Source organism: Apostichopus japonicus, chromosome 20 (assembly GCF_037975245.1).
Source record: "Apostichopus japonicus isolate 1M-3 chromosome 20, ASM3797524v1, whole genome shotgun sequence".
Lineage (NCBI taxonomy): Eukaryota > Metazoa > Echinodermata > Holothuroidea > Aspidochirotida > Stichopodidae > Apostichopus > Apostichopus japonicus.
In genome coordinates, this window is record NC_092580.1 from 19427466 (window position 1) to 19455403 (window position 27938).

The window sequence follows — 27938 nt, forward strand, 5'->3', positions numbered from 1 at the left end:
AGCCACCATATGGTTGGTAGGACATGTCAGTTGAAAACTTCTATCTATGCTCTATCGGCCTTGGTAAGTGACGAGTATAGTGTGTAAGTCGATGAAAGTAATTAATTCCGGTGCGGTACACTTACAGTTGTAGAGCGTCGCCAACTTATTCTGAACCTGTCACGGCGCTCACAAGCGCCCCCACTTTGTAGTTATATGCATGACTACACTCCCTGGTGTGTTGTTCGCTCAAAAAACACCATGAACAACCGCAAATTTCTCTCTAATACTGCAAGCGCTTCCATCACGCGCACTACAACAATGCGTTTTTGAAGGCTGGCAAATACAGTTCTAGTTAAGTTTATATTTTGCCGTTATTTTGCCGTTATTTTACAGGTTTGGCGTTCCATACTTTACAGCCTGCTGTGGGACACACATGTGGGTCACACATTCAGTTGATAATTCAGCGAATTTGGAATCAGGTTAGCGTGGTTGAGTATGACCATCTTTTTTTTGTCTAAAACTGTTAATTTAGGAAACTCGTACGACTCATGCTGTATTTTACCGCGATTTCCCTTTCCTGCAGACCGCCTAAACATCATACATTGTGTTAGGCCTAAGTTAGACTCGATCACTGATCATATTGTAGTTAGTTTGTACCGTTACAGGCTACACACTTATTGCGCAACTCTTGACTGTTTGGCATAACAGTAACAGTTATTAATGTTAGGCTAGAATATGCAGCGAACTGTCTCAGGAACAAACGTTTTGTTTTCATATGTCGAACTGCACCAAATAGGCATTGAAAGGAGGCTACTGGAATTTGTGGAATATCCAATAATCTGAGCCTTAGTATGCATACTGTAGGCATAGAGGCCTAACCATGGGCCATTGGCTAGGCAGTTCTGTAGAGGATACTGTATCTCAAACAATAAGGTTAGCCTAAGTCAGGCCTAATAGTAATAAGTAACATTATAAGTATATCATTAGGTGATTAAGTTCTTGGTGTGTCCCAATGCACGTTTAAAGATAGTAAATGTGTTTCGGTGATTGAAATAAGCACAAGTGTGGTACCTGTGTTGTGGTACTTGAAAAGTACTAGGTACTCGTCTCGAATACCTTTTTGCAGGTAGACCTAGGCTTATGTGGTGAAAAGTACTTGCATGTAAGAGTACCAGTCTAGTAAATGCTTCATAATCATAATTGAAGTGCCTTGTAATTGATGCACCTTCAGATATTACTAGCAACGATACCGCAGGCAACCTAAACTTTTTGCAGCCAAACAGAGTTAAATATTTGATGAGTTTTAATCCATTTTCAGGTATATGCTAATCAAATTGTTTTGCTTTTTTAAGCTTTCAACATCTTCCCCCTCCCCCCCCCCCCCCCACCAGTCTGGCATTTGGAAATCTTACTCCCTAAACATAACCAAAATTACCTCAATATGATACCACTACTCTCTGGGACCTGACCTGTCTGGAAGAAAAATAAATACTTTGAGACCATGACATTTCTGACAGTTGAGTGATTTGGATTTTGTTGTTGATAGACATTGTAATCAAATCCTTAAGTGCGTCAGTTATGAGCCCACCATGCTACTCATCATTTAGTACTCATACTGGATGCTAAAGAATTCATACTCGCTGTAAAGTACTTGGTACTCACTCAGGAGGAGTAATTACGACTGTTTATGCAAATATGTTTTGTTAAACTGACAATGTACATAATATCTTGATCTTTTGGCATCCCATGGTATTCTGTTGGTCGTATACGACCAGCAGAATACCATAGATATAGACATATCACTTCTGTATAATTTGCAAAACAACATGTGGCTGGAGTGGAAACACTGTGTAGTGTGGAATGAATTGCTCATGTTATGTATACAAAATAGAGTTCTATTCACCAGACCTATGTGTTTCTCCTACAGTGTAAATGTTGGTTATTCTTTGTAATTTTTCTACTTTTCTTCAGGCAACCAAATTTGCTGTTCAGGCAACCAAACAGTATAAAGAGACTTGGTTGTCTAAGAGAAAACCAGGAAGAATCCTTTAAACATTTGACCTGATGATGTCTATTAACAAAGCCACTAAGTTATAAACAGAAGCTTGACACTTTGAAGTGTTTTTTTCTTCTTCATACATTTCAGTTTTATGGGCTCTGAAGTAATGGCTACAGATTCAGAGGAACCCATCCTCACCTCGCAGGAGAAGTTTAACTCGCTACTTGCACAATGGGAATCGGAGAGAGGGTCAGGAGCTTCAGCCGTTCCAATCCTGAAAGGGTAAGTGGTAGTTCTTAAAGTCTCATTACTCATTCCATTATGAACAGACACAAACTGATGCCGATCTTGCAGAGTTGACATGGACTATTGATTAGATTAGGTGAGGTGTTTCTTCTCTACAGGAAGTAGCCTTTTGGCAAAGAAGGAACAAATGATTATATTGTTTACCAAAACATCAAGGGATTTAGGCCTGTTTGTAAACAACGCTAACTTTTGAGGTCACAGCTCAACCTGCATACGCAGGTATGCCTATCTTTTTCCTGCCACTGATTAATGTTGTATACTCTGTATATAATTTATTTACATGTATGCAATTGACAATGTGTATCAGTGTTTAGGCTTAACTATTTACTTCCATATATGCAATGTAAGTGCCTGAATAAATTGAGCCTTAAGAAGATAGAGATGTACATATGTACAAAAAACAAGGCCTACCTGCAAGTCATATACTAGGATGACTTTATATCTGAATCCGTATATATCCTGTGTAACTGTCACTAATGCTGTAATATTAAAAATGGATCCTTCATGACGTTCTGCGGTAATAATGGTTAAGTTGCATTCCACCGTGTTTAGTGTTACGTGAATAGAAAGTAGTGGCTGGTGATATTTATAATTTGAATTTAAATAGTAAACAAACATGAGACAAGACTTGAATGTTTCAATCTCTTGAACTCTGCAAACGAGCCAAAAACTTTGATCAGCAAGAAGATTAGTGCATTGTCAATGATTGTGTGATGATTTAGTACACCAAAATAACTAAATAAGATAGTTAAGCAACTTTTGTTTATAGAAAAAACAGACAATTAAGCAAGATAAAAGACATTTGTAGGAGGCAGAAGCTGTTATAACTTTTGTCACATTTGCATTTGATGGCAGGATGGCAGAAGCAATCGAGAAGGAAACGGAGAACTATTTTAAGCTTGACCCAGACCCTTTCGATGACAGACATCCTTCCAGGGTTTACCCAGACTGTGCTCTGGGAGAGCTCTTCACATCCTTGTTTAAAGATGATGACTTCATGAACAATGTAAGTATATTTCATCTCGATGTTTCGGTACAACAAAAATAATACTTGATGACTTAGAAAGTGAATTTTGCATTGAAAATGCAAAATCTAATATTAGTATCATTTTCAGTAAGCTTACATCCCAGATACTGTAAGCTGCAATGTTAGTACACCAACATGACATCAGAAACGTTGGAATAATGGGTCTGGATCTGGAAGGGAGGCAAATGAAAAAATAAAAAATTTACAACCTATATTTAGAGTATTTTTATATATTTTAAAGTATATTTTGTAGTGAAGATAGATGGTTAACTCCTCAATTAGAAGTAGAGGAATTGTTGAAACTCAGTTTAGATTGATGGATCACTCTGACATCCCAGTTACTTGATTATTTTTCATGAAGTTTACCTAATAACTGTCATATTGGTGGTTATCAATGCAAATTATGGACCGATCTGATCGAAAATAGAGTGCGAGTCGTGTAAAATTTTGTTGTCAGTGTAAAATGACACTGGATATCATTCCATGCATGGCCTTTTGTTGACATGAGCAAATATCTAAATATCTCAGGGAAGTCTTATTCGTAAAAGATCTGGGACATATCCCCTTTGACACTTATAGGGGTCCCACAGAGGCCTTATTGTGTGCCATCCAGCCAACCTTGCCCAGTGATGGCATCATGCCATTGGTACAGTATCTCTTCAGCCAGCACAATGTCCCCTCCCCCTGCCATCCCCTTCCCCACCGTGGTGCCTTGGTTGTGTGAAGTATCATTTTCTTTCTGTAGATCTCCACCTCTAGACTCTACTCTATTTTCTTCACTCTCTCAACCGTTTTGACCTCTACTTCTCAAAGATTAAGAATGAGTATGAAGGTATTAATGTGCAGGTATATTGTCTGTTCCCTCAGCTTGTGAATAATTACATTTTGGCAACAAGAGACACAGAGTTGCTGGAAGCTTCCACACGTCTGTTACTAGATGTCGTCCCTGGTCTTGAGACATCATTCATATTTCAAGAAACGGTACGCTCTTTCATATTACAAAGTTTAAGAGAAATGGATCATATATTGATAAACATTGAAGCTTAGTGGTTGTGTCCCGTTACTAAACTTAAATCTCCGCATTTCAAACAAAATTCACACTAGAGTAACCACTGGAGTATTCCCCTCTAGAGTAACTAGTGTAATGTACCTTGTGAATGATATGAAGGGTTTCTTCAGACTCTGATATCAGTAAATATCTTGGGTAGAAAGTTAGTGACAGTAGCAACTTTGCCCAGATTCCGGCTTTCAAATTATGCCTGGTCCTCTGTTTTGAGAGGGGGGTAAATGCCATACCTGCTTTGACTTAGTGGTCGTATTCCCCTATATTTATAAAACATTAATGTTTCAATGTTTGAAATGTGATGTCCCTAACTGCACTGTCTGCTTTGATATTTCTGTCTATCTATATCTTGTTATTTATCAAAAGTTCAACTTTGATATCACTACGTACAAACATAAAATCTTCAATTATGGTGACATTTTACTAAATTGTTGTTTAATGGGTATTTGGAGGGGGGAGGGGGGTATTTTCTGCTTGAAAGCACAACAGCCCCAGATATGAGCTTTATAAATTTGTTATGTGATTTTCTAAATTGCAGTCGTCTTAACAACATGTCTTTACCAACTTTGTACTGGTAAAAAATGCAAGACAGTGAGAGGTACTCTTGTGACTCTATCAAAACTTTTGAATTTTATGAAAGTAATTTGTGTATGGTTACACCTCAGCCATGCTGCATGCAGTAATTGAATAATCAACAGTGAGTGCAAAGAAAGGCTTTTAGATAGTCAGTCTGCACCATTTGTTAAAGCATGTTGCTACTTCAGCAATTTTAATACACATTGGAAATTAAGACCATCTTAACATTAAAACAAAATTCAAGGATAATCTTGTGGACCAGTAACTTCTTCCCATCATACATGATCTGTTTCTACCTGTGTTGCTTTTTTGGTTTCAGGATGGGTTATTAAACAAATTTGTGGAATGGTCCGAGACCTCGAAGGAACCATTGAGGTCATACGCTACTGGACTGCTGGCAGCTGCCATGGAAGTCCAAGATATCGCAGACACCCAACGAGAAGCTAATGTTAGATTGGTAAGTTACTCGCTAGCTGGTAGATTTGAACTTGAAACAAAATTAGGAGAGAGAATATTATCTTCTACTGTATTAATTTATAAGGCAAAAACAGATTTTTTTTTTTCAACTGGTCACTTTCGACAGGCAATGCATGAATTAATAAGAAAATATTGTAATCTACCAACCCCCAATCTTTATTAACAGGTTCCAATTATGATGCAGAGACTCCATGATTTAAAGAAGGAGGTTTCCGAGGACAGCCCTAGCTCTTCCAGCCCTGCGGACATGGACCAGAGTGACGACCTCCGACCCTTCAAGTGCTTTTCAGCGAAGGATAATAAGGAGCAAGAGGAACAAAGAACTGGAGATGACAACGTGAAAACTTTACCCAAGGAGGAAAAACCGTCAGAATCATCAGAAAGACTTAAAAGTCAAGATAAATTGCCGGACAATTTGAGAAACTCCTCTTCGAGTCATAGAAATGCCTCAAAGATGAAATCTTCTAAGGATAACAAATCGTTAAGGAAATCCGACTCGGATAAAAACAGGAGTAAAAAACATGCTGCACATTCCAAACAAGGAAAGGAGAAAGTTTACTCAGGGAGAGGAAAGCAATCAGCCAAACTGAAAGCAAAGTCGTCTTTGAAAACGGTCAATACAAAATCTTTGAACAGCACAGAACTCGATCCGGATTGCAGTAACAGTAGCTGGATAGAGCTATCACAGCTTATAATTGGGTCGTATTCTATTTACCCTGTTACAAAGAGTACGCAGCAGAGATTTATCCTGGAATATCTGACACCACTGGGAGAATATCAAGAGGTTGGTTACATTTGTGCTTCTTCCTTTCAATTAGTTGTGTGATAGCTAAAGGCCATGTGTAAGAGGTTTACAATCTCCATTTTATGGTTAATAACATTTCAGGAAGATGTAGGTAGTTACGTCTTCACAGCCTCCACTGGGGGATTCGAGGATTCCAATCACCAAAAACACTGGAAACAGAGTTGATATTCATCATATTAAGAGGCAGACAGCTGTAGTTGGATGACATGCTAACAGAATACTCTCACTTCTTTCATTTTAGTAAGGGCGGTAACATAGATTACTATGTACAGCTAAATCACGTTGTAGTCTGTGTTGGTGCGCGAGGAATAACCCTGCAATACCATCATAGGGTCAATCATAAAAGTGCAATTAATTCTTAGCACAAATGTGAATGCAATAGGCAAGTGGCAACTACACTAATGCATATAACAAACAGTTAATATAGGCTCATAACACAAACTATTACTGATGCAAATTATAGAATGTTACACCCTCCTACACATGTTTTGGAAAAGTCTCCCGTCATGATGGTAACCCCGGTGACACAAAAAAAAAAATACTAGATCGGATTCAATAGTCATTATAATGTTTCAAACACTTTAACCCTTTCTTAAACAGTTTTGGCAGCTTTGGAATAATCAGTTGCTGATGTTCATGAATTTTGATACTAATGATTCCGTTGTGCTTGAAATTTAAGTGTTTCGTACTCGCAAAAAGAAGAATCTATATTGCACAAATCTGAGGTATGAGACGAGTCATTCCTACTTGTTCACTGAAATTTGTAAGTTCTTCTCAACCTTCTTACTCTGTATTAATTAGCTGATTTAACCAGAAACAATTGTATGGTTACATTTTGACTTGTTTGAAAAGAATTGAAATGAAAATTTGACCGTAAACACTAATGCTCTAAAACTCTTTGTGACTTTTCAAAAATAAATTTAACTTAAAGTTTTACCATTTACATTATTTAATGGTTTATTTTTTTTTCCTTCCTACCTCAGCTTTTGGGAACAATGTTCGAGAATGGTGCAATGGAACTGGTGCTTCATTATATCGATCTAAAGAAGACATCAGACGTAAGGTTGACTCTCACTGGTCTCAGGGTAAGCCATTATTTTCCTTCCAATTTTCCAGATCAATTCATAATGACAACATTATTTTGTTGGTGGTAGTATTTCCAAGTGGTCTTTTGTCACAAATTCATTGCAGTATCATTTAAAAATCATATATTAAAAAGCTTTTAATCAAATTCAGGCAAATTAAGAAGTACTCTGTCAATATTTGGGTTGATTTTCAATCCACTCGACTCGGTGAAACCAATTCTTGCCTTGTCGTAGTAACAATTTATATTTCATCAAACTTTGAACAACATTTGTGTTCCTCGCCCATCCTGTGAACTGATCAATTTGCACAAGTTCAAACCTTCACCCCCCGCACTTGTCTCCCACAATTGACTCATTAGCCCTAACTTTACTATCATATCTACCCTTGTTGTAAGATGCTCTCTTATCAGATTCTCAGACTGATAGGCTTACTGCATGTTGCTCTTCAGATCAAACACATGCTTTGCATGCTACTGATGTGTATGATAGTCTGGAGTTTCACACTTACTTGGAATTGACAGCTAGACTTGCCTCAAGTCCAAATAATATGGTAGTATGGCGAGTTGTGTTGTGGCTAGGACAAGCTGAGTACTGATGCCCAATTTTCAATAGTCCGGCAAACTTGAACCAGTATATTAAAAATGTCAGGAAGTTAAAACCTCTACTGATAAAACCTAAGAAATGATTCCGTCAATCAGCAAGTGCTGGTCTGAAGGGTATCAATCTGTACATGTGGCTGGTAGGTGAGACCTAGTGGACCGGTTGATGCTGACTGCTGCACAGATTAGCTACATCATTTCTTTTAATACCAATTTACCAACCAGGACTTCTCTCTTTTTTCTTTTCTATATCCAGTACCTGGCCTCCCTCCTGTGCCATAAAAAGTTTGCCGTTGAGTTTGTGGAGCTGAGTGGCGTTCAGAGGCTTTTAGAGATTAAGAGACCCTCACTTGCCTCCACTGGTGTCTCCATCTGTATGTACTATCTGGCTTACAACGAAGACACGATGGAGAGGATATGCTTGCAGCCTGAGTGGGTTCTGAAGAATTTAATAGAGTAAGCTTGTGACATCTTCATACTTAATAACTCGGTGTGTTGTTCAAAATTTGATAAAGGGAGATCATTGAGGCACCATCATGTGGTTCTTATTTGGTAGCTAAGAGAAAAAATTGAAATTGGTTAGTTAAGGAATGTATTGCAAGGAATTAACGGTCATGGACAATCATTTTGGTTCGATTTTTGTATGATCTAGTTTAAATTCATTTGTCAATATAGCAGCTCTTGTATGGCAATCATGTAAACTTTCAATAATATTAACTTTAAACAGAGTTTGCTTTCTGCTTGGGGTTTGAAAATCTCTTTGGAGATTTTTGTATTTGCAAATTATTTTTCCCTCTCTCTCGTAAGCAGCCATCAGCCTTTATTGGTGGTATGTCTTGCATCTCTTTGGCATTGTTTTTTTCTTCTCAAATAATTGTTGACTGTGTTCTCCTTTTCAGTTACGCCCTGTGGTTACTAGAATGTTCTCATGAATCTGGACGATGTCATGCCACTATGTTTTTCATGATGAGTATACAATTTGGGGCTGTCCTGAACTTCTTTGATCGCCGAGATGGAATGCGAAAATTATTTAACACGGTCAGTACGATGCCTTGTGAATTAGGCCAATCTTTTTTATTTTTCTCTCTTTTCTATGTTGTCTTTCTCATGTTTGGAACTGCCGTAAAACAATCTTAAGTGATGTGTTCAACGAAGATAACAAACAGGATCCTTTCGTTAGTCGGACTGTAACCTGAGTCAGTTTTACGATTGTTTAATTCTCCTTTTCTCTGTTTTTCTTTGGTCTTCCTGCAGATAAGTACTTTGACTATTCTAAATCAGGACATCAGGCAGGAGGAGATTAGCGACGATGAAATGTTCACCAGCCGCCAGACGATCAAACACACCTGCATGGCTCTCAAGAAATACTTTGAGACACATCTAGCAGAGAAAGTCGATGCCATCAAGAAAGCTTGGGCTCGGACACAAGGACTGACATCACCAGATCCTTCCCCACCGTACAAGGTACTTGGGTGGTAACAAAAATAATTGGTCATACCTTGAGGCCGACTTTGGTATTCTTGTTGAACATAGAATCAACTAGGTTTTGAGGATTGCAGTTTGAAAATTTAACAATTTTGGGGGGGTAAAAGTTAGCTAAATCTCTAACATGAAGTTTCTGTTGTACTCATACTTATTTACCTTGGCATGTTTGTATGATGCTTAAAATTTCTTTCCAATTAATTATACAAGAATCTCTGGTAGCTTTTTTTTCTACTTCTTCACTCAAAAAAGGATAATAATGAAATAATTAACTCTTCTGAGGCAATTCAACCATTTATTTTTTGGGCCCTAGTACTTTAAGTAAACACATACAAACACTAATCTAATTCAAGAACATTGTTTATGTGAGATGATTAAGCTAGTGAGCTACATTGTAATTCAAACTTTGGCAAATGTTCATATTTTCAATGAAATAATGTTCCTTTTAGCATAACAATGTCTTAACAAACTGTACAGTTACATTTTTGAGGAAAAAATATAAGAATTCAAGAATAGTTTAGGACAGAACTGATTAAAATATATCCACAAGCTTGATATTAACCCAATGCCCACCAATTTTAGCTTATACATTATTTTGAAAATTTTGGTGAAAAATATGTTTTTGTGTTTCCATTGCAGCCTTTCACAGTGTCTGCTGAGCAGACAGCTGAGAACATGGAGACCATGCTAGAGCAGGCCTTGGGACAGTCCAACTGGGAGCCGGTCCGGAATTTCATTAAGTTACAAGGGGTGCAACTACTTCTGAAGGCAGTGGCGATAGCCTATGAATGGAAAAATTACAGCGGCAGGTAATTCAGCTTGACCTCGGACAATGTGAAGCGATAAATGAGAAGGGGCTGTATCTTTTATATGTGAGAACAGCGTAGGCTGTGCTTGGACTCAAATAATAATAGCAACTAAATATATTCTGGATTGTGCGCTGATTGGAATTCTCAATCTTGGTCTTAAATCTCCAATTTACAGTTTCTTGAATTCGTCAGTTTGAATTGTCTTAGACCATTGAAAAGAAACCAATTGTATATAGGATATTTCTGGGCTCAGGAAACAATATTGATGTTTCTTTTGTTGTGTTATCCAACTTGAACCAATTTTTTCGAGACATCACAGTATATTATTCCGTTCAGAACAAGTGGTTAACATTTGTCTCGTAAACATGGTAACTACAGCATCTTCAGTGCAGATACCAATGTATAACACACTGTTGGATTAGAAGTGAGGAAGCTTTAGTAAAAAGTTACATCATACTACTACAATAAATCTGTTCCTGTATGGAACTGTGCACAGTGGCGATTGAGTGATTTTATTTTCTTTCTCTATTTTGTCAGGGGTGACACCATACGTGCAGCCTTGGATGTTTTGGCCGTTGTCACGGTGACCACAAAAGGGCAGTTGCAGATGTGTGAATCTGTTCGCATTCCACATTCAGTTCATTCTGTAGTATCGATGAAGTAAGTGTTCGCTGTGATTTGTCACTTTTCTCTGGTTTTATTTTTCGTAATCAAACGGTCCTGTGGAGAAACAATCATTCAAATATATGTAATGAAATTGTAAAGTTTGGACTCCTTTTTCGTAGAGATTTGTCTATTTGACTCCCAGGTAACCCTCTGACCTCCTATTGCCAATACGCTTATCCTACATGATAATTTCTCTCAGTCTTAATCTTCCTGTGACCTATTTTTGCCTCTTCAGTATTTTGAACTTTATCGCTGAAGGTCGACATTTTTCCGATCCGGAAGCCCAGAGGTCGGCCCTTCAGGTTATCATTAACTGTGTGTGTGGTCCAAGTTCCAGGGTGAGCAAGTTAATTTCATTTTAAACATGATGCTCAAGAGGTTCGTCTCTCCTGTCCATTACACTCTTCCATTTTATCTGTCCTTATCCCTCAAGATGTAAGCATGGATGGGAATGGTCTTTTATAAAGAAGATTGACAAGGAGTTAGTTTATCTTTATCACGGTCTCTTTCTATTTGAATTGAATTTGTTTTGTACTGAAGTCATGGTATGTCGTTACAATTTTAATTACCACTGTTACTCTTGGTAGTATGTATTGTCTAATTGCACATCCCTCAAGGTTTCTGTCTGTGTGTCCATCAAAATGTCTCATATTTGGATTGCCTTGTTCTCTTCTCTTTTTCTGCGATAGTACGGTGTTTGTATACGTCGTATGATAAACGACTCAAGTGCCAAACAGATGAAGTTTGCAGGCAAACAAAACAGTGAAACCATCGAGAAGCTTTGGGACACAGTTCGCAATGATAACGGTATCAAGGTAAGCAGAGATCTGATTGATTGGACGGATGATAAATAATTCCAGGTCTGGAGAGGTACTCCAAATTATGACAAATTGAATATTTCTCACCCCATTTAGAGTTTAGATAGATAGGGGTGGGTTTTCTTAAAGTCTTAAGTAATGAAGTCGTACAAATTGAAATGTGACAAGAGATAAAGGAATTACTAAATGTGCTTTTGTTACTAGTAACATGATATTTTAATGGCGAAACAGTTATGCTCTAAACTGGATCAATCATGTCTCCGTAAAACATTGACAGTCAACCAAGCTGGAGGTAACGTTTGATGCGTGACATACTCCTTGTCAAAGATGCCTACATCTGTGGGGTTTCTTTAGGTGTATGTATGTGTGTGTGTTTTACTGTTGTTGATCCCTCATAGTGTTGTGCATATGACATGTCAAGTAGGGTAGCTTCAGCCATCTTGACTTTTTTCTTTGGTTGATATGCAAGATCACCTAACATTACATCACATCAGAGCAGAATCATAAAACCTATAGAGCATTGGGGAAATTATTGTGATTTTGAAGAAAAGTTTGCTGGTGTCCCCTCAGATAAGTTCAGCCTTTGTAAAGGAGGAATAGTCTGCTGTCCAACAAGATTAATGTATAATGTTAGGTAATGCTGAGGGCTTGACTGTGAATATACTGTTTGAACCTCAGACCATCTCAAGGATATATTTGGTTGTTTTATCAAAAAGTTTGGTGATGTCAGATCACTGGACATTAGAATTTAACGTCATAAGAGTGTGTTTTTCCTGGTGTCTCCTTGTCCAGACTCTCCTGTTGCTGTTAATGGTGAAGACACCAATCACAGAGGCAGACAGCATCAGAGCTTTGGCCTGTAAAGCCCTCTGTGGTCTCTCCAGGAGCGAAACAGTCCAGCAAATACTCAGCAAACTCCCTCTCTTTGCAAATAACCAATTACAAGGTAAGAATCCAATAGTTATAATATAAGGGCAATATAGTAATATGTAGTGAGAAATATTATCATACCTGTTGGACAAAAGATGCCAGGTAGTAGGAAAATTGATTTTGAAGTATTGAAATCCCAACACGGATGAATTATTCTTAATATTACTATTCTTGCAAAGCAGTTGGAAGGAAAAGATTGGGCTGAATTTGGTCTATTTTAAACACAAGATCTCCCTCCCTCCCCCCCCCCCTTTCCCTCCATATATAAATTCATAGCATGGGTTATTCACAACATCGGTTCAAGGTAATTAAATTTGCTGAGATAATTTGGAAAGAGTGATATGAAATCATGTTTTCTTAACAGTTCCTTACTACCTAACTGCTATGGAAGACCCTGATTAAATTTCTATTCCTTTGTATTGATTTTGTATGATAGGTTTAATGAAGGAACCAGTACTACATGAAAAGAGAAGTGAACATTTGAAGTTTTGCCAGTATGCCTCTGAACTATTAGGTAAGTAGTGTACGAGAGGAGAGCCAAAGGGCTGTGTGAGTTATGTATGGGAAATGAGCGGTAACATGGTATGTATGGGTAGGTTGTACTTGAGCAGTGATCAGTAACACGGCTAGGTAATAGGGTAAGTTGTATTGAGCAGTGAACAGTAACATGGCTAGCTTATAGGTAAGGGGTAAGTTGTACTTGAGCAGGGAACAGTAACATGGCTAGCTGATAGGTAAGGGGTAAGTTGTACTTGAGCAGTGAATAGTAACATGGCTAGCTAATAGGTATGGGATAAGTTGTACTTGAGCAGTGAATAGTAACATGGCTAGGTAATAGGTAAGGGGTAAGTTGTACTTGAGCAGTGAACAGTAACATGGCTAGCTAATAGGTATGGGATAAGTTGTACTTGAGCAGTGAATAGTAACATGGCTAGGTAATAGGTAAGGGGTAAGTTGTACTTAAGCAGTGAATAGTAACATGGCTAGCTAATAGGTAAGGGGTAAGTTGTACTTGAGCAGTGAATAGTAACATGGCTAGCTAATAGGTAAGGGATAAGTTGTACTTGAGCAGTGAATAGTAACACCGCTAGGTAATAGGTATGGGATAAGTTGTACTTAAGCAGTGAATAGTAACATGGCTAGCTAATGGGTATGGGATAAGTTGTACTTGAGCAGTGAACAGTAACACGGCTAGGTAATAGGTATGGGATAAGTTGTACTTGATCAGTGAATAGTAACATGGCTAGGTAATAGGTAAGGGGTAAGTTGTACTTAAGCAGTGAATAGTAACATGGCTAGCTAATAGGTATGGGATAAGTTGTACTTAAGCAGTGAACAGTAACACGGCTAGGTAATAGGTAAGGGGTAAGTTGTACTTGAGCAGTGAACAGTCACATGGGTAGGTAAAGGGTAGGTTGTACTTGAGCAGTTAACAGTTACATGGCTAGCTAATAAGTAATGGATAAGTTGTACTTGAGCAGTAAACAGCATTGCTAGCTAATAGGCAAGCCAATATCTCTTGCTGCAGAATGTACTACAGATAAGGTTTACATAACTTCTTTGAACTCTGTTCAAGCCAACCTAAACTTTGTGGGAATTTCACGAATAAAATCTAAGAAACAATATAAAATATCGGTGAACAATTTTATGTATGGTAGTAGGACTGCACAATTTCTTATTGCATAATTAGTCACAGACTTGGGGGAAATATCATATTTGGGACATGTCTGTCCAGTGGCAAAGCAAAAGGTTTATCCAAGACAGACAATTAAGCAAGTCTCTAACCTTCCGATGTTTCCAACTTTCAGAGAGAGTGACTGGCAAGCCGATGTCTCTTGGTGCAGATGCTACCGTTGCTAAGCTACATAAAGCCAACATCGTGGCTCAAACCATGATTGCATATTCACAGAAGGAACTATTGCAGCTTATACACAAACATCTCCAAGAACAAGGTTAGTTCGATTACAACCATGTCTTCATCTGGACTAATGGTTGTAATTACTCACCCAATATAATGTCAGTAGCACTTTACCAGTAGGGTCTTTCTGTTCTTGTGGTGACTAGTGAACATGGACCAATTATAGCTAAATGCTCTCTAACTACCTGAAGTGTTAACTAATGGAAATACTGCATAAAATTACAGTTTTGAAAGTTTTAGCAAATAAATCCCTGTTGTAACTTGATGTATTGACTGCTTTTAGAGCAGGGATGGGCAACCTTTTTAAATGAATGGGCCAGATATTAGGAGAGAAAAATTGATTGGGCCGCACCTACTCAACGACCTGCTGTTGATTTCAAACCTTTGATTTTGAGGACTTTCAAGCAATTGGTATGTGTACTTAATCTGTATTCACAAGAACATAATGTCAATACAGTACAGTTGATCATTAATGGGGATAATAGGCCTACCTGACAGCATCATTAGTGCCGATAAATTCTAAGCAGCTAGCTCGTTTTTTGTGATGATGTAAAACAGATTGATTTTTTTCTTTTTCTTGAGACATCTTACAGGCCTCAAAAAAATCACTGGCAGGCCCCATGTGGGCCGCGGGCCGTAGGTTGCCCACCCCAATACACACTTCCTTTTCCTCCCACCCATCCTCCCACTCACCCTTCCTATCGTATTATCTCCCTTGCAGGTCTCGTAGATACAGCGAACATATTACAAAGAGAAGCTGAGCTGCCATTGGTTCCTGTTGGACCCCTGACACCCCCTCAGTCATCTATACAGGTGAGCTAAATGCCTGAACATAATGGAAATCTCATTTAATATTACTCTGTCAGTGCCAATGAAGTACCCAGTTTAGTTTTTAAGATGTTTCACCTTCAAAGGATGTTACTCTCACATTCCTTTCAAACACAAGTTTGATGGTGATGTCAGCTCCTCAGTTCAGGCCTTGTTATGACCATTACTCTATGATGTATAAATCATGACAATTACTCTATGATGTATAAATTGTAACAAACCCTATCAAAACAACAAAATGTAGAGATTTGATATCATTTCTGTCCACTTTTGGCTTTGTAGAATGTGTTAATTTTGTAAGCCCAAGGAAACTAGAAAACCAGCAACAAAGTTTTTAATAAAGTTTGAAAGTGCAGAGAAAGTTTTGGTTATGAAGAACCAGATTCCCAAGGCCACTGGTTCAATCTGTCTCTGAAAGATGATCATAACATCTTGCAAGAACTGTTCTCTCCTTATAATTTTATACTTCATAAATATATGTTCATGTTATAGCTTCATTAAGTCACTCAGTGACTTGTTTGTTTCCATGTGTGTACCTAGGTTTCTGGGTATTTTTTTTACTGTTAAAGAAATTATAACTTTGCCCTTCATCGTTCATACTATACAGTCAAAGGTACACACTACGCCAAAAATGTCACCACAAATTTCCTCCTCACAACTATCACACACCCCTGGTGCAGCAGAATGGGCCTTATCTCAGCTTTCATCTAGTTCCCAGTACAATCCCCTGCCGGAGAGGATAGTGTTTGGTCCAGATTCCAGGGCTTCTCCATCAAGTTCAACAAAAGTAAGTGTTTTTACTCATAATGTCTGAAGCAGGGCTGATTGTTAGTGCACTGCCTGATAGGTTAGTGTCTAATTCAAATTCCGGGGTTCCTCCATCAAGTTCAGCTAAAGTAAGTGTTGTACTCACGATGTAGCAGGGCTGATTGCGATCTTATGATATCTTAACACACTTCAGTTGCCCTATATTCTGGGAAGCTCCTTTGGTACAGAGCACATGTTTTCATCTTCTGTTCTGTACTCTACACAGACCCAAAACAAATCCTTAAGGATAACGTCCAGCTGTCAGACAAGATAGAATGTCTTATCAGCCCATCTTGAACAATGACAGGTCCTTGGTTGTTGTAAATTATACCTTCCATCTTATGTACGAAGTTAGATCCATGCATGACCATTTCAATGAAATCAGGAGAATGAAATGTTGGCTTTCATAATAATAAACACATGTTGCTAGTTAGAAAATGTTGGCTTTAATAATGAAAAGGAGATTTTGCCAGCCAGAACAGCTTGTAATTTGTGAAGTAATCAGTTGCTGAGATGAATGCAGCAGTTAATTATATGTCTTGCATAATTAACAATTATCAAGTCTTCACTTTTTCCTTTTACAAAGACAAGCATCAGAAGGCGAGTAATCAGAGAAAAGACTTCACAGAGTCAAACCTTCTTAGCCAATTTCTCAGCTCCCAAGCAGAAGGTTGCCCAAGCCAGCTCCAAACCTCCACCTACCCTGGACTCGATCGTATCACAGTATCTACGAGAGCAGCATGCACAGTGCAGTAATCCAGTCGTCGCATGTCCAGAATTTTGTTTGTCCGAGTGAGTATTCCATCCAGAACATTCAAAGATAATTAAATATGTTTTTCAATGGTAGAAGCAATTTTATTCTAATGGAAAGTGTTTTATACATAGTATCATACCCCCTCCCCCCACCCACCCCTCTTCCAATTCTGCATCCTGTTTCCTCCCTCAACATTCTCCCTCCCAACCCCCAATCTAAACTCAAACCCTGTGAATATCCAGTTTCTCAATCATTACAATTTTGATATTACTCATATAGATAAAGATTACATAAGATAATATTTTCTTTCTATACTTTTGATCAGACCTCACCATTGTCCAGAACCAAAGTTCCGGCGGAATGCACCTGTCAATGCTGCTTCCAGGATGCTGAAGAGGAGTGTAAGTACCTTCTCGTCTGAAGTGTCTGTTCTCCAAGCTAAGAAAAATTTGTAGTGCTTACAAGCTAAATGTCATGTTTGACTTTAACACTGGGCCTGTAATGACGTGCCTTCATTGATACCTAAGTTTGCTAACGTGAAAAGTTTAGACAGAAGTGTGAATTTTCTGTGACATTTCTTGACAATTTTCTTATTTCTAGATAAATCCAAGGTTTGGCGGAGTCGATGGAGGCCGGTGTACAAGACATTTTGTCTACAGCAGGTAAGAGCCTCGGTCATACAGAGAAGGGTTATCGTTAAATCTCTATTAATTCTTCGTTCCTTCCTCTGTAATTACAGCGAAACAGAATATCAGACATATTAACACTTAAGAGTAAGACTTTTGACAGCTTGGTAGAATGTATGTTGTTAGGATTAACATGTAGGGTAGGAGTGCAGATTGTTGTTATGGGACAGGGTAATCAGAGTCGGTCCCTGATAAAGTGCAAGGATGGGGATGGGGTGAATGGATTAGTCAGAGATTAGGAAAATATCGTAATGTAACTTGCTGACATTTTATTGAGGGTTTGTTGATGTATGAGCCTCTCTCGAGCCCAGTATGTAGACAGTAATACACAAAGGCACATCATATAAAACGAGACTCAAATACATAGTAATATTAACTAAACATAAAGCCACAATACTCTAACATATAAACAATACTAAAGCATTGTTTTATTCTAAATATGTTACATTTGTTTAACTTTGTAACAAATTAAAGACAATATCAAATATTATCAAAATAACTTCTGCTGTTTTTTATACAATTCGAGTCATGGAATAAACAAACAAAATGGTCTAAAAGATATGACTTCTGAAGGCTGATGTGATGAATCATTTTTATCATTCCCATTTCATCGGTTTTATCTCTGAGCAGGTTTAGGCCAGCGCAGACTTTAAGAGAGCTGGAAGAAGATAGTTGTTTCACGTGTGCTGCCTTCACTAAACACACAGACGTAAGTGGTTTCATTCACTTTTTCTTTTTTATTTATTTATTGAATGATGTTTTTCTTTCTCTTTTGTCCGTTGAAAATTGAAAGTGCACAAGTCAATTGTATTTTACATTTCTAGCTTTAGGAATTTTTTTATTTTTTGGAGGTTTAAAACCCCAAACCCCATACAACAGTATCAGAAAGAATTTGTGGAGTAAGAAAAACTTCAAAATGCAGAGGATCAGTAACGCAGACTTAGTTTTATAGTGAACTGCATATTTATCTTGGAATTATAATAATTATCAATGAAGTATGACAGATTATACACATTGCAAAAACAAACAAAAAAACTGCTTCAGTGTATAATTTTTGACTCTGAACATTAGCTAAAGATATTAGTTGGGTTTGTTTTACCTTTAGTCTGATTGGGTAAAGTTAAGTGAACGTATTGATGGAACATATATTTGTTCGCTTCGTTATGCCCATATTCTCCTCATTTTGTTTTGGTTTACAGCTTAAAGATATTGTTCTTTATGTTGGGGCCTTCTCAGGGGACTTAAAAGCCTTCAACATGTACACTGGTGTGGTAAGTAAGAAACTATATTTAAAGATAGCTTATGCTAATGGTCTTTGTTAAGGAAGGATTGAAAGGACTCATCAACTTTCAAATGACGGCAAACTGACAAAATATTTCCATGCTATTTTTTGGTCCTTCTGAATCAGACTATACATGTAAACTCTAAACCAGTAGATGGAGTATTTTTCATATTAGCATTCAACTCAGTGATCATTACATTCAATAATTTGTTAAACACATTTTAAGTAATATGAAATGTTTGAAAGTTGGAAATTAAAGGAATGTATATAATCTTTTTTGGCATGTCAATGCTGTTTATTACCTTATCATGATAACTGCATTCCCCATACGGAGTGAATGTATTTCAGATTCCTGAAAACGGTTCCACTTTTCCATCAAGAATCACTCCAAGAGGCATAAACCATCATTGAAAGAGTAACTTTTATTTCAATAAATTGAAAAATTACAAGCCACCAAGTAAAGCCATACCAGATTGCCCTAGTACATTTCACTGTGTTGTTATTTTTGCGTGGAATCAGCAAAGAAAATGTAAACTGATCTATATCCTCACATTTCTGAAAAAAGCAGAGAGATTTTAACAATTTAAAATGGAAATGAAAAGACCCCACACTCTGTTTCAAATTTTGTAAATTATTTTCATAGTTATAAATGCTCTACTCTTTTGTGTTGAAACAGGAGGAGAATTCTTATACATGTCATGACTCCCCCATGAAGTCAGTGGAACCATCTCGGGTGAGTCCATTATTATTTAAAAGTGTTGTAACAAGACATGACTTGAGACACCCTATTCTCCAAAGTGAAAGACCAATAGACAGGGTCGAATGTCACGGAAACCTGGAAAAGTCATATAAACTGGACCATCAAAATCCAGGCCTGGAAAAGAGTAAATAATGTCAATAGTCATGAACATTTTATGGAAAGTAGAATTTTTTTTTTTCTAACAGAGGTTCTTTGTTTTCCCGCCTGAAATATTGTTCCCAATCTCTCGTACTCTGCAAATGGTCGTGTAATTTCTTAATTACGTCATGGAAAAGTTATGTAATATAATTTTCAAGAGATAATTGGAACCGTGCATAAATTTGTGAAGCTTTCTAGAGGTAGTTTGCTGTGATTGAGTTAATAACTCAGCTTTGACTAAGATAAGAGAAAAGTTGAGAGGTAAGAGGATTGAGAAAACATTGATAGGATGACAATATTGCAACAAGATATGCTAGACAGTCAAAGAATGGTTACTAATCTTCCAACTTCAAGAAGAATTGTACTACCAATTATCACAGCTATTGTCCTCACTTGACATTATATTAATAAACTAAGAAAGTAACTCCTCAATGTGCCGGAAGAAATTAAGAGAACGGTTCTTTTGAATACATGCATAACCGTTTAGACTGATAAGATTTTAGAGCCAAGACTGATGACTTTTATGTTGAAGTGACAGACCTTTTTATATCACGATACCATATTTGAAATGACGGACAATTTCAGGCTTTGGCTTCTAACCTTTCAGCCATTAACGTTGCACTCTGCATTGTACTGTTTTAATTTTTGTATGTGGCATGTGTTAGCACAGGATTGTTGTAAAATATGAACAGTACTAAATAATCTATGCAATTTGTCAGTATGGTATATAATAGACTGTTTTTTTGTTCCATTTCTATAGGATGGTAGGTTGATGCTAACATCTAGCTACTGGAGTGATCCTGCTACTGCTCTGTGGAGTATCACAGATAACTTTGAAAAGAAGTGAGGCTGTTAATCTCTTGTTTTTTTTGGGGGGGGGGGGGAGTTTGTCCTGCAATGACATCCTTGTTGTCTTGGTTCTGTAATCAGTAGAGTTTTCCTATATGTCTCTTCCATTGCTTTGATCAACCAGGAGTAATTTATATTAAAATGCTATACAAACTATACACAAGTGCACAGTTATGTTGGCAGTTTTGAACACCCAGAACCATATCGTTTTCAGGACCAACATACATAATTCCACACCAAAGTGTGAACACTATTTATTTTTTTCCTGATCATACCTGAGCTTCTTTCTTTACTATGTTGTTATTTCAACTGCTTTGTCTTTCAATGTGCATCTTTTATCAGTTTTTTTCATAATAAATGAGTGAACTACGTAAAATTGCAATAAAGAGGTAAACCCTTGGTGAACTCTCACACATTGTTGGGCGCTCTTTATTCGTAAACAGGTATTCCTTTGGCGAAGATGAATATGTGGAATTTGGCAAACTATCAGACGACAGAATTATCGGAACAAAGAAAGAAATCGCACACGTGAGTTTGCTGTAATACAGTGTCCATGCTTGTTTGCAATTGAAGCAGTCGTGTTTCTTCCTGCCACAGAATCATAGAAATAGTTCCAATGGAACTTAGATCTTTCATAGTATGCATGTTTATTTATATTGGTGTGGTGGGTATCTAACATTATGATGTAATTTAGTTGCAAACAGACTTTAAGAAACCAGGTAACATGATTGAAGGAAGAAGGAAACAATAAGGATATTTACTTGTCCCTCCCATACTCACCCCCCTCCTCCATTCTTGTCCCCTCCCCCATCTTGTCCCCTGCACCATTTCTTGCCCCCCTCCGATTATATTTCCCTCCATTTTGTTCCCTCTTCCATTTCTTTTCTGCAGATGTCAACATTGCTTTGTAAATATTTTGAAATAATTTGTTATGATTTTGTCATTCTTCTTGCAATAGGTTTATGATGCGATCACAGGGAAGTGTATCAGCACTCTACAGGACAAAGACATGAGTAACAACTACAATCGTAACTGCGCGACTTTTAACCCCACGGACGAACTGGTCCTGAACGACGGAGTGCTGTGGGACGTCAGGTGTACCAGACCGATTTACAAGTTTGATCAATTCCAGAACAACATCAGTGGAATTTTCCATCCGTTGGGTTTGGAGATCATCATCAGCTCAGAAATTGTATCCTTTCGATAAAAGTTTTGATTTGATGAAGTTACAATCATAGTAATTTAACCAAACTATTAAAGCAATTTATTGACTAAAAGTGTAACTAATCAACCGGTACTTCACTATTAAACAGTTTTTATCAATTTTCATTTTGAGTAAAGCAAGAACAACCCTGATGTATTAAAATATTTGTCATTGCTCACAAGTGGGCAAATTTATTTTCCTTGCCAAAGGCACAATATCTTACGCTGAATTCTCAATATTAAAGACCTCAGGGATTTCCTTTTCACAAAACACTTGACCTTAAGCTATTACTGTTGCCCTTATTACTGCTTGGTATTACAACATGTTCATTTATTGACAGATGTTGTCTAAATATTTTCCCAAATATGAATGGTGATGGAAGGTCATTTGTATTCAACAGAGGTCAAAGTCTTGAAACCTTGTAACCTGCAGATGCAATTGTTTCTATGATGATTGGATTTTCTCTGTCACTAACTGTCATAGGATTTGACCTTTCCTCTTTTAAGTGGCTGAGAGGGTTTTCCCCTTTCACTAATGACTGTTATCTGTCATCAACATTCAGATGGGTAAAACCTTTGCAATGATCAAGTTATCTGGTAGGATGTGCTGGTACTTGACATTAGGACACATTTTCCTCAGCTGCTTTATCAACTAAGTGATTCCTTATACAGTATAAACTTATAATAAGGCAAGGAATCACTAAGCCTGCTGGTTTTCTGATTTTTTACAAAATGAATCCATCATGTGTAAACTGTGCAAGGGTTGTATTAGTTTATTGATAGCTAAAATTAATTGCTTCAAATTTGGATAAGTGTTTAAAGTGTCTTAGATACTGGCCTCCTAGATGGTTTTGACCCTCCAGATCACTCCAAAACAGAGCAATGGGTTATGTTTGACAATTATCCAGATTTGAGAACAACAGGAAATGGCTTGTTGAAATTTTACCAAGCGTGACTATCTAGCATATTTTGCAGCCATACTTATGACCCTTCAAACTAATTGCAGCTTGAGTCAATCCTTAGCTTTCCTTGTAATTTGTTTGTAGCATAAACCAAATAGTTTGGGAAGTGTAGGAAATAAAATCCATATTTTATTAGCATCTATGTATTTGAGGAGAAGTATACATGGTTTCATGTATGATTCTTAACATAGATTTCAGTGGGACATCCGAACCTTCCATCTCCTTCAAACTGTTCCGGACTTGGACCAAAGCAAGATTGTATTCAACAGTAATGCTACTGTCATGTATGGAGGTGAGGCGCTTTCTCCACACTTAATGAAAGATTCTCAGGACAAAAAATATATTGAAATTCCTTCTGTTCAATGATTCTCTCAAAAGATGTCAAAATGTTGCTCCACTTTATCGTCTCTTGTAAACAAATCCAATTGATATATATCTCTCGGATTTCAAAAGAATGTTATTTTGTTCAATTTTGTTAAAAACTTGACAATATTAATGGATGACGGGGAGACACCTATGCTTTTAAAGCACCAAAGTTAAACTGAAGTTTAATATTGTCTTGTGATCCCAGTTTTCAAGAAATATTTTCTTTTTTCTTCAGTTGAATTTGTTACTGAAGATGAAGAACTGACTGATGGAACAAAGTGTCCATTCGGATCTTCGTTTAGGACGTTCGATGCCACGGACTACAAACCAATCGGTATGTTGTATCAGCTTATTTACTTCTCAAGAGAGTGAACGATGTACAATTAGCATGAGAGTAGACCATGTAAATTTCAGAGCACTCATGTAACATTCAGAGATAAAATGTTTTGATCATATCTGACAACTTTATTTGCAATGTTTTCATGTTTTTAATTATTTGGCTCAACCAATTTTCGTGACAGAAAGTTTTGTTTACATTGTTTGCACCATTCATCAAAGGCAAGTTGGATACTGTTTACAAAATTAATTGTTTTACAAGTTTTAATCTTTCCTCTGTGTTTAACAACTGATTTTAGAAACCAATGTTTTGAATGGCATGATGAGTACTTGAAATCAAATTGGATGATGAGTACTTGAAATAGAATTGGATAAATGAGTGCTTGAAATTAAATGGGATGATGAGTACATGCAATCAAATCGAATGATGAGTACTTGGAAGTCAAATGAGATGATGAGTACTTGAAATTATATGGAATCATGAGTACTTGAAATTAAATGGGATGATGAGTACTTGAAATCAAATGGAATGATGAGTATTTGCAATCAAATGGAATGTTGATTAATTGCAATCAAAGCCAACTCAATTTCAATGACATTTCTATGTGCAATGTCTTTGCACATTTTGTGGAGGAACGATACGTTCTTATCAAAGCGCCACTAAAAGGCTCTACATTTCTAACAAAGTTTATAATCTTTATGAATCGATAGTACTTTTTAAATCTCTTCTTCTTACTTGAACAGTGTTTCATTGTTTGGTGATCTGTTTTTTTTTCATCATTTTGCAGCAACTATAGATGTGAAGAAGAACATTTACGACATAGCCACCGATCCAATGGACATGTATCTGGCAGTGTTAGAGGTTTGTACCCACCAATCCATGATGCTGATTTAATAATGTCAACATGTCTAGAATGTTTGTAGATGCCTCTAATTCCAGATGGAATTGTACTTTCTGTGTTTCTGAGGTCATTTCATAATGACCTTTCCAAACAGAGTTTCTGAAGTGTTTTCCTCTACTGCCATTCCTTTGTGGTGGTCATGATGATAATATAAATGTTTTAATGTGTTAATATAAAATTTGAAAAGATTCAATTTTAAATATTTATTTCTTCAGCATCAAGGCAACCAGGAAGACTTTTCCGGTGAGAGCGTTTGTCGTTTGTACGAGGTCGGAAGACCGAAGAAAGCTGATGGAGAAGAAGATGAAGAGGAAGAACAGGTATCAAATTTGTCAATCTGTTATCCTCTCATGTCAAAGATCAATAGGTCACTGGGGGAATGCTGTTACATCATTCACATCTAGTTTTACTAATTAGGCTGTCAGTAGAGTGCACATAATGATATTCGTGGCTGCTGTTCCCAATGGAAAAGGAAGGGCTGTCAAGAAAAATTAAAAATAATGAAAAACACAGACGGTATCTTGCACTAAATTGTCTTGTAATAAAAACCGATGGATATTTCAGAAATCATCATATCTTGCCAAAATACAGCATAGAACTGTTCAGAAGTTTATTTATTGTTTTTATTACCGTGTTCCATTCTATGTCCAATCAGAAGCACTAGAACCTTTGTTATAGACTTACATTCAATTTTTTGTTATATTTCTTATTCTCTGTGATCCTGTCAATAAATATTTTTATATTTAACTTTTCTGAGTTTGAGGTTAAAAAAAGTGGCTGAGTATTCACCCATATAAACTATCAAATGTAAGAAATATTATACCGGTAGCTTTCATTTCATCAAAGATTCGTCTACAATTTGGATCAATTAGCTTTCTTTGTTTGCATCTTCTGAGAAAACAAAATGAAATCTCAAAAAATGTCTGACCTCACGATGCCTGGGTGTCTGTAATGAGGTCGAAATCCAAGCTGCTTAAAAATACAAATCGGTTCACATTAGCCACCGATATGTAAGGCAATTTTACTTTTTCTACCATAATATGTCATTTCTGCCATAAGATGTAATTTCTGCCTCTTCCAGGATGAAGATGACGTCGATGATGACGATGACGACGACCACTCAGACGACAGCCTGGACGGGCTGCTCGGCAGCGATACTGACGACGATAACGACGAGGCAAACAATGAGAATGGAAGCAACCAGGCTGGAGACGATGCCGAAGAGAGAGGCAGCGCTGTGATTTCTGGAGGAGATGAAGATTCAGACGACGCTGGGGGCCTCTCTGATTTCCTCGACGACATAAGCGATTCATCCGTCTCTTTATCTGGCTTGTCAGATAGTGGTGAGAGAATCACAGGCCTCTAGATTGTCAATCCTTTTAAGCTGATATTTGAAGATGATTCACCAAACCTGTCTAGTATTTGCTCAAAATTAATCTGTCCCTTTTTTATTGTCAAATTGGTTTCACCAAGAAAAAATTTGCTTTTTCCTTTAAGAGGTGTAATTAAGTGCATGTGAATAAATGTTCTGTACCTTTGCTGCTTCCTAAGGTCATCATTCTTCCCTCCCCACCCCCCCCCCCCACCCCAACACTGTCAATACCAGTAACCCCATCAGGTTGGTTATTATTAATGTTTCTGAACAGTTCCGTTGAGTTTTTTATCTGGTTTGATGTCTCATCAGTACTGGACCTTTCGAAATATACATATTTCTCAATGTCTGTATGATATCAGTGATATCAGTTTAGGTTTAAATCTTCCGTTTTATTGCAGATGTTGAAATTCTGGATTGGTGACGGGTTCCTTCAGCTTGCTGCCTTACCATCTCCTCTTTTATTGCCACATAAACCAGGACATTTCCCACACCGAAGATCGAATTGTACTTTGGGTCATAATTTCAACTCTGGGCGAGAATGACAAATATCAAATTAAAAATTCAACCCCTCTGAATTTTTGTGAAGGTGACGATGTGTTCTGTGGATGAAATGAAAGCCATCCTTTCTGCATCTGATAGAGTTTGGGAGTTGATAGCTATATCAAAGGAGAGGAGGGAGGAGACATAATATGTAGCCATGGTCAAGGTGTCCATGGTAACAGTATCCATGGTAATGGTGTCGAAGAAAACAAACTACTTAATATGTCATCTTGAAATAAAGTCTTGTTATAAAGATAAGGACAAGGAACTAACTATAGGAAATTTTTTCCAAGATGTTTCATCACAAGTGAGATGTGTCTAGGAATTGGAAATATATAATTGGGTGCACAGTTTTTAAATTTTTCTGGTCACAACTGAGGTATCTTTGCTTTATGGTCAAATTTTCTTAGTTTTTGACAAAGACAGAATAAAGTGATGGGATATGCATTTTAATATGATAATCAAATGCAAGCTTTTGTGTGAGATTAAATTAACTTGCGGCTTAAGCTTGCATCTTGTTAGCAAGTGAAACAGGTGACCTGGAATTCTGAAAGTCGGCAAGAGATCAAACAGTTGAAAATGTTTCACTGTGTTTTTATGTAGGCTCATGGAATTATGAAAGGTGGGTACATGTTAGGCCAAGTTTAAGCAAGGGTTTGTAACCCTTATTTAGGAAATGTCAAGGGAATATGATTTTGTCAATATCAAACTGTTGGCATAATCATTCATCACACACAGAGAGGTTCTTTCTGTATCTGTGTTGTAGAAGATACAGGTAGTGTTGGAAGGTAAACTGATGCAAGTAGGAATGAATAGGTGGGGGAGGGGGAATGGGCAGAGGGAGGGGAACGTAGGAGTCGCAACAGAAGGGTATGTTTCTCATATATCTCGCTGCTTTCCCCTTCACCCATCCCTTTCATATATTTTTTCAAAAGCTACAGCATTGTGTGGCATCACGGCCAGTTGCACACTCATCAATTAACCCAGCACAAAGATTGGTCCTGCTACTTTTCTGATATTCTTTCTCACTTTAAAATAATTGCAAGTGGTCCTTTAAGTTTGGTAAATGCAGCCAACTTCCAAGAAATGAGCTGTTCCTGCTTTGTGGGAGGGGGGGGGGGGAGAGGGGCTGTAAGGTGACAGGTAAGATTTTAGTACAGGAATGAGAGCTACCTACCTACAGGAAATAGACAAGAATTATGATGAATGGATATAATGATTAGTATCCATTCACTGTTGGAAATGGGAACTTTGTAGATTGTGAGACAAATTAATTGTACAGCAGGTCAAGAACAGATAATTTCCTAATGCAAACAGAATGTGCCTTTTTTCGTGCAGCTTTTTATAGTTTTGCTTTCATTACTATCTATATATTTCTTTTTGTTCTAAAGCTACTTCCTCATTTAACATTCCACTATATTACAGGTAACTATGTGTGTTACTGTTTGAATGGAATACAGCAATGATAGACTAAGTCTGCTGGTCTTATTTGTATTTTTAGATTGGGAACTTTAACACTTGGGTAAGAGGTGGGGGAGGGGTGGAAGATTTGGTGAGGGGTGTAGATAATACAAAACCACTTCTCATTATGTATCATGCCTCGCCAAC

At 37.3% G+C, this 27938-nt stretch overlaps 1 protein-coding gene across 5 annotated transcripts; it reads left to right on the forward strand.

The window, feature by feature from the left end:
* The first annotated feature begins 300 nt into the window (after positions 1-300).
* Positions 301-27804, forward strand: LOC139961044 (DDB1- and CUL4-associated factor 1-like). Of its 5 annotated transcripts, none has more exons than XM_071959874.1 (34): positions 301-461; positions 2129-2263; positions 3143-3293; positions 4182-4295; positions 5273-5410; positions 5597-6214; positions 7219-7320; positions 8176-8375; positions 8819-8957; positions 9174-9383; positions 10041-10210; positions 10748-10870; positions 11112-11214; positions 11566-11691; positions 12487-12640; positions 13061-13138; positions 14433-14576; positions 15264-15355; positions 15978-16157; positions 16764-16969; positions 17257-17332; positions 17532-17593; positions 18248-18326; positions 18817-18888; positions 19576-19632; positions 20558-20640; positions 21090-21174; positions 21605-21838; positions 23010-23103; positions 23413-23511; positions 24302-24375; positions 24631-24735; positions 25497-25758; positions 26189-27804. In XM_071959874.1, exons 2-34 carry the CDS (start codon positions 2133-2135, stop codon positions 26209-26211), a joined length of 4584 nt encoding a protein of 1527 aa, XP_071815975.1. In that variant the 5' UTR covers positions 301-461; positions 2129-2132; the 3' UTR covers positions 26212-27804. The 5 variants fall into 5 exon arrangements, with proteins under 5 accessions (XP_071815975.1, XP_071815978.1, XP_071815976.1 ...); XM_071959877.1 differs by having other exon boundaries at positions 345-475; XM_071959875.1 differs by lacking the exon at positions 301-461 and adding an exon at positions 581-831.
* Positions 27805-27938: the final 134 nt, after the last annotated feature.

Coding starts and splice junctions, on each gene's coding strand:
- LOC139961044 (XM_071959873.1), top strand. CDS start 863: ATGGGCCATTGGCTAGGCAGTTCTGTAGAGGATACTGTATCTCAAACA. Junction 13,139..14,432: donor GTATGCCTCTGAACTATTAG/GTAAGTAGTGTA, acceptor TCCAACTTTCAG/AGAGAGTGACTGGCAAGCCG. Junction 24,736..25,496: donor AAGATGAAGAGGAAGAACAG/GTATCAAATTTG, acceptor TGCCTCTTCCAG/GATGAAGATGACGTCGATGA.